We start from the raw sequence: 7203 nt of genomic DNA, 5'->3' as shown, positions 1-7203 counted from the left end.
TAATTTCAGCTAATTTATTGAATATTTTAAGATGAATAAATTTAATTCTAACCTAGTATAAGTACATAGTCTTAAGTTTAGGATCATAATATAAGCAAGCAAGTGGACAAGTTATAATTTAGTTTTAACTATAGTTTTGGTTTTCTAATTTGGATTATTTATTTTCTCATTCTTTTGGATTATTTACAATTTTAGTTTCCTAAAGTTTTAAAAGCTAATTAGGCCTCTTATTTTTAAAATTGAACACAAAATTTATTTATTGATTTTCTTCTAAAAAAGAACCATATTAATTTTCTTTATAATTTTTTAACCAATTTTTTTTGGGTTCATAATGAACTTGATACATAAAATAAAAGACTCCGGATTAATTGACACTAAATATCTCACTTATACCACTTAATACTTTTATGTAAAATACAAAATTAAATAATCTCATTATTAGATTAATTTTTATAATTTTTTTATAAAATATATTAAATTTATAAAAAAATCATGTTAATTAATTCATCGTAATAATTAAAACAAGTGACAATAAATATTATAGAATTTTTTTAAAAAAATGCTATATTGAAAATTTTAAATTAAAAAAAATATATGGTAAGTATGTTGAAAGTTGAAACCTGACACGTGTTTGGCACATTCCCTGTGCCATGTAAGTTGGAGAGGGGACAGACAGGTAATTCCACAACAGTATCTGCCACCTTACTTCGTCACCTGTCTTTCGGAACCTGAAATCACGAAACCACCCTCCACACTTTCTCAAAATACCAAATACGCCCCTTCGGTATAATAAGAATCCCATATCCGTATCTCACAAGCGAATGCGAAGGAGAGAGAGAGAAGAGCCACCCTTTCTTACAATAAACAACAACTCATTCTTTCAAGGCTTCAACAAGAGAAACTTTCATAGTTTTTCACTCCTTCTCCCAGTGTCGGTGTGCTCTTCTTCTGGGGCATTCGTTTTTTGCTTCTTCAGCTCCAACTTCACACGCGCTTTTGGTGGAAGAAGCTTCACTGGGATCACTATGGTGGGTGTGTGAGAGAGGGATTACGGATTAGTGAGTTTTTGTCACTAAGTTAGAGCTATGTCGTTTCATGATTGATGGGTGGTAGCAGTTTGGTGTTGGGATTAAAGGTGGGGCTTTATTTGGATTCTGTGTTTGTTGAAGGAGCTGGGGTAGGTGGGGCGAATGTGCTTGAGTTTTTTTTTTAAACCAAAATTGAAACTTACCTTTCTATGAGTTTCTTCTGTTTCGTATTGGTGGCTTAATTTGGAGTAGCTGTTGCCTCAGAATGCAGCAAGATCAGAGAAAAAAGGTGAATTTGTTGTTTGTTCTCCTCATTTCCAAGCATTACTCTAATTAATTGCTATACAAAAATAATTACTTTTTCAAGCTTTTCTCTGTGCTGAATGAATAAGGAAGGTGCCCTTTTTTGGTACTAAGCTGAGTTTAACCGAATGAATTATAAAAATAAAATCTTGTCTTGTTTAGTGTTGGTGGGTTACTACTTGCTACCGAGAATTTTAGATTACATAAGTCACAGTGTGGGAGTGAGGTTCTGCTAAGTTGTTGGTTCCATGGGGCTGTGTTATGATGTTAGTTAGCTCTCTCCTAATGTTTAATCCATCACATGACACCATTTATTTCCCCCACGTGACATTTGGTTGACAAGATCTTTATTATTTTCACCATTTTTTTGGGGGGGTCTAATGTGTTGATGAAATTTGCATGATGCTTCTTTGAACTGGTTAGATGGCATTCCTAGGGTTGATCTTCCATCCCAATCAACCCACCCTTTTGCTTTTCTTTGTTTCTACGTATTCTGAAATGTGTCTTGCACGCTTTAGGTGCGTTGTACGAGATTGACTCTCCGAAATAAACGTTGGTGAATGACAAGAAATGATGATTTGGCAAAGAAAAAAAAAATCGTCTTAAAATGAATATTGGTTTGCCATAAGAATTGTGATGTGTTGAGTGGTTTTAAGTGCTGTATTTCCCCCTTCTTTTGGCTTTGTTAAGCTGGGGAGTGAAACGTTGTATGGTGACAATGTGTTTCTTTATGTTTATTTTTGTTATTTTTCTTGTGTTAGTCCAATCTATGCAGACATGATCAGATTACTGCAAATCTAATTTCTACTCTCTTTCTTTGAGTCTATGATTCTTCAATACTGAGTTTCATAATGTAAATTCTATTGCACACACAAATTTTGTGTTATGTGTATTAAGCTTATGATGGGTCATGGATTCCGAGATATAAATTAATTTCCCTTGTAACACAGCAAAGAAAGATTATTTATTATTTTAATTTCTATTTATCAATTATGAAAATTTGTTTCCCAATTGGTGCTTTAGCTTGATTTATTAACATTTCTAGATTATCAAATTTGGGCTTGCCTGATTTTCCTTTGCGGATTACTTTAATATCTTTGTTACAGGGCTCAATGGAGATGGAATTTTTCTCCGATTATGGCGATGTCAGCAGGTACAAAATTCAAGAGGTCATTGGAAAAGGAAGCTATGGTGTTGTTTGTTCAGCTATTGACACTCATACTGGCGAAAAAGTAGCAATTAAAAAGATTCATGATATCTTTGAGCATGTATCTGATGCTGCGCGTATTCTGCGTGAGATAAAGTTGCTTAGACTTCTTCGACATCCTGATATTGTTGAAATTAAGCATGTTATGCTGCCTCCTTCTAGGAGGGACTTTAAAGATATTTATGTTGTTTTTGAGCTCATGGAGTCTGATCTGCATCAAGTCATTAAAGCCAATGATGACCTAACAAAAGAGCACTATCAATTTTTTCTTTACCAGTTACTTCGAGCATTGAAGTATATTCACACTGGTATTCTTCAATATTTGATAGTTACTTGTTCATGAATATCTTCTTTTAATGTGCATTGTGTTGTTAGTGACTATAGCTTGTTTTCTCTCTACAATGAAATGTAATTGAAATTGTGTCATTCCTTAGCTTTTTTCTTACAAAGATGTCAGGATCATCTATATTTTTTTCTCTAACTATTGCTGTTGTTGACTTTTTTTTGCACCTCATTCCTGGATCTCCTTAAACTTGTATAGTACTTTTATGGTTTTGCCAAAATGTTTTTCTTATTCATTTGTCCTTTTTATATTTTACTTTGTCTATTTATCAACATAAGGTTGCTGGCATCAATGTCAATATTGCTCACCAATTACATTTCAACACATTGCAGCAAATGTCTATCATCGAGACTTGAAGCCAAAGAATATACTAGCCAATGCAAACTGTAAACTTAAAATATGTGATTTTGGGTTAGCTAGAGTTGCTTTCAATGACACACCAACAACTGTGTTTTGGACGGTATTCCATCCCAACATTTTCTCTGTTTGTTTTGTACCTTTTCAACAGCTTTGCTAGATTTTTTGCTCCCTCATATAAAAGATATTGGTAACATAGGGGCTGATGTTTTCTTGCTTACTTAAATACATTTCTATAGGATTATGTTGCTACAAGGTGGTATAGAGCACCAGAACTCTGTGGATCATTTTACTCAAGGGTATGGCTTTTTCAAGATTTTCAGATATCATATAAGTGGTAGAGAACCTAATTATGCATAGTCTTGACTCACACCATACCTAATTCATGCTCATTAGTTTTGTGTGTAGAAATTGCATATCAACCCATGATACATGCTTTCTGTTATCTTCTTTCTCATCAATAACTAAAAGTAAGACCCAAGACCAATCTGTTATTTATTCTTAATCCACTGGTTTTCTGTTTCTATTAGTTTTATTTTGTGTCTGCTGATGAGCTAACGGTAAGGTACTGACTGCAGTATACTCCAGCAATTGACATTTGGAGTATAGGTTGCATCTTTGCTGAAGTATTAATAGGAAAGCCTCTTTTCCCTGGGAAAAACGTTGTCCATCAGTTGGATCTGATGACAGATTTGCTTGGCACTCCCTCGCTGGATACTATATCCAAGGTAGTTTCTTTTTTTCTCTTTAGAGGGAAAACTGCTTGTATTTTCTTAACTAAGTTTCACTAACATCATTGTTTGGCTGGTTTACAATTTTGAATCTGTGTTGGATGCAGGTACGCAATGATAAGGCACGGAGATACCTAACTAGTATGAGGAAAAAGCAGCCTATACCATTTGCACAAAAATTTCCTAATGCAGACCCTTTAGCACTACGACTACTGGAAAGGTTGCTCGCCTTTGATCCAAAAGATCGGCCTACTGCTGAAGAGGTTTTTATATTGTTCTCTATTTCTTACGTGTGTGTGTGTGTGTTGAAAAATCATTCTACTCAGATAATTAACTGCTTCTTGAGCTTATGCTTTTTCTTTGGAGTTTGGAGAATACAACAACAACAACGCCTGATCCCACTAGGTGGGGTCGGCTAGTTTGGAGAATAGAAATGTATAATTGATGTGCAACAATATGTGACTTCCTTGCTTTAGAATTCTGAAGGATTTGACATTTTCAGGCATTAGCTGATCCTTACTTCAAGGGACTTTCAAAGATTGAGAGGGAACCTTCCTGCCAGCCTATTACAAAAATGGAGTTTGAATTCGAAAGGAGAAGAGTCACAAAGGAAGAAATTGGAGAGTTAATTTTCCGTGAGATTCTAGAGTACCATCCTCAATTATTGAAAGACTACATAAATGGAACAGAGAGAACTAATTTTCTTTATCCAAGGTTTTTATTTTTGGTTTATTGATTTATACTTCAACTGTTTATCTTCTTTTCCTTAATATTTTTAATTCATATGTTCTACTCTATTATTCTCTCCTTACCCTTTATTGGTGCATATTCTTCACAGTGCTGTTGATCAGTTCAAACAGCAGTTTTCTCATCTCGAGGAAAATGGTGGTAAAAGTTATCCAATTATGCCACTTGAAAGAAAGCATGCATCACTTCCAAGGTAATTCACTAATGTAGTAGTATCTCATTGGTTTCACTTGTCATTGGTTGTAATCATAGGTTGTTAACAATAGGTTACTTTGATTGTATTATATTTAAGATATCTCTTCATTAGATATAACCAGTTTTTTAAAACAATAACCGGTTATGTCAAATCATAACAGGTTGTACAAATTTGGTTTTGGTTATGGTTATGATAACAACTTGTAGTCTGGTTATTTAGTAGTTATGGTTATGGTTACTTGAATAACCAAATCATGAACAGCGTTAGACATAACTCAATCCCACAAAACTCACTTGTAAGGTGAGGATTATCCAAACTTTATAACCTCCATTTACATCATATCTCTAGTTGATACTAAATACACCCCTTCAAAGCTGCAATTAAGGCAGGTCAAGGATGACCGCAATTAAGATGACTTTCCAACAGTTTTTACATAGCGTAATACAGTATCAAAGTGGTGTTTACACCTTGTAGTTAAATGTTGAGATCTTACATTGACTAGAGACATGGATTAGTAGTGAAGTCTAAGGGTTGTATATACCCTTCACTTCAAACCCGCTGTTGATATTTATTTGAGCCATGTTTTATATTGCTGCTAATTACTTTCTATGTGCCCTTTTTCTTAATTCATTTCCCCACTATCCTATTTATCTGCTCTTTGAATGTCTCAGCATGGCATGAGATGAAATCGACCAAAATAATCCACATCTTCTCCTGGCTGCATTTGCTGTTACAACTGTTTCATTCATAGGGAGCCTAATCAGATTACATCACACTGAACTTTTGTTTGTTTGCTTTCCTCTTTTTTGGAATCATTGACAGGTCAACAATGGTACATTCAAATATGGTACCCTCGAAAGAGCAATCAAACATTGCTTCCTGCATAAACCGGCAGACAACTGGGGAATTTAATAATAATTCCAGGGATACAGAAAGTCCTGCGCCAAGGTCTATTCCGGGTCTGCAAAAATTTTCACAAGGTATGTGATTGTTATCAATTATCATCATGCCTTTGTTTAGTTTGTATGCATTATTAGTAATCAATAAGCTAACATTCTTGTATTCAGCAAAACCTGGAAAAGTTGTTGGGCCAGTGATTCCATACGAATATGCAAGTGTTGTCAAGGGTACATATGATCCAAGGACATTTATGAGAGGTTCTGTTCTTCCTTCTCAACCTATCCTCCCTACGAATCATTATCAACGATCAACCTCTGGAAAACAAGAAAGGTCAGCAACAGAAGCTGACAAGGGTGTATCTTTACAATCAAAACTTGCTCAGCAATGTGGTGTGAATGCCAAAATAGCACCAGACACAGCTATCAATATTGACACCAACCCTTTTTTCATGACACGAGCAGGAGTGAACAAGATAGAGCAGGATGACCGAATAGCCATTGAGACAAAGTTGCTGCAGTCAAAGGCTCATCAATATGGTGGGATTAGTACCACTGCTCATAGAAAGGTTGGACCTGTTCAGTATGGCATGACAAGGTTGTTCTAGAAGAATGTTGTCTTGTGAATAGTTTGGCCAGGTGGAGCAATCCTTGTGGAGAATAAGAAAAGGTTCTTCATAGTGGAGAAGTAGCAGTCTCTGGTGGTGCTTTGTGTAAGACGATGATGATGACATGAGTTAGTGCTTCCCCAGAAAGAGCCAGCTTTCTCTGGGCAAACCTTGTAAACATTGGTTTCAGTTATCAATAAACTGTACAACCGAATTTGAGTCCTATCTTGTAATTCAATCCACACATTCCTTTGCTCAAGATAATTTTTTTTTTTTAAAAAATTTTCCTGCAATAACTATTTTCCAAGTAGAAATAAATAAATCAGACTGGTACGTGTACTACTGTACGAGTAAAAATGTGGATAATGTAAAGTGTTTTTATGCGGGTTATACACACCGGATACAAAGGAGTTTCATTGTTTAACCATAGTGTTTTTAACCACCTTTGGCCATTATAAAAACAGATTCCTCACGAGTTTCTTTAACAACTGGATTCCATTTAAAATTTTATCAAATGGTTCAAATGCTACCAAATTTTCCTCACCTAGGCACAGTAACAATTTATCCTTGAAAGTAGGTTTGGTGCTTGCATAATTTCCTTCTATTTAGGTTTTTTATTTTGAAAGAAGAAAAATACCTCATTGTTTTATTGGAATCAAACCCCAAACAAATAGTTTGAGCATTGGACCGAATACGACATCACAGTATTCATATGATTTTAAAAATTTGAACGGACATGTGCCCACCTTCACCCCTCATGGAGCCACATTGGCCTTCCATGTGGAGG

The 7203-nt window shown here is 35.0% G+C and overlaps 1 protein-coding gene across 1 annotated transcript; it reads left to right on the top strand.

Moving 5' to 3' along the window:
- The first annotated feature begins 809 nt into the window (after positions 1 to 809).
- LOC114384703 (mitogen-activated protein kinase 20-like) lies at positions 810 to 6806 on the top strand. Its single transcript, XM_028344440.1, has 10 exons — positions 810 to 1317; positions 2438 to 2846; positions 3214 to 3341; positions 3478 to 3537; positions 3817 to 3966; positions 4077 to 4232; positions 4472 to 4683; positions 4808 to 4909; positions 5735 to 5892; positions 5980 to 6806. The coding sequence occupies exons 1-10, from the start codon at positions 1294 to 1296 to the stop codon at positions 6414 to 6416; spliced, it is 1836 nt and encodes a 611-aa protein (XP_028200241.1). The 5' UTR covers positions 810 to 1293; the 3' UTR covers positions 6417 to 6806.
- Positions 6807 to 7203: the final 397 nt, after the last annotated feature.

This window comes from Glycine soja, chromosome 14 (assembly GCF_004193775.1).
Source record: "Glycine soja cultivar W05 chromosome 14, ASM419377v2, whole genome shotgun sequence".
Classification (NCBI taxonomy): Eukaryota; Viridiplantae; Streptophyta; class Magnoliopsida; order Fabales; family Fabaceae; genus Glycine; species Glycine soja.
The sequence above is the reverse complement of the archived record's forward strand: the minus strand, read 5'-3'. Positions and strand labels throughout refer to the sequence as shown.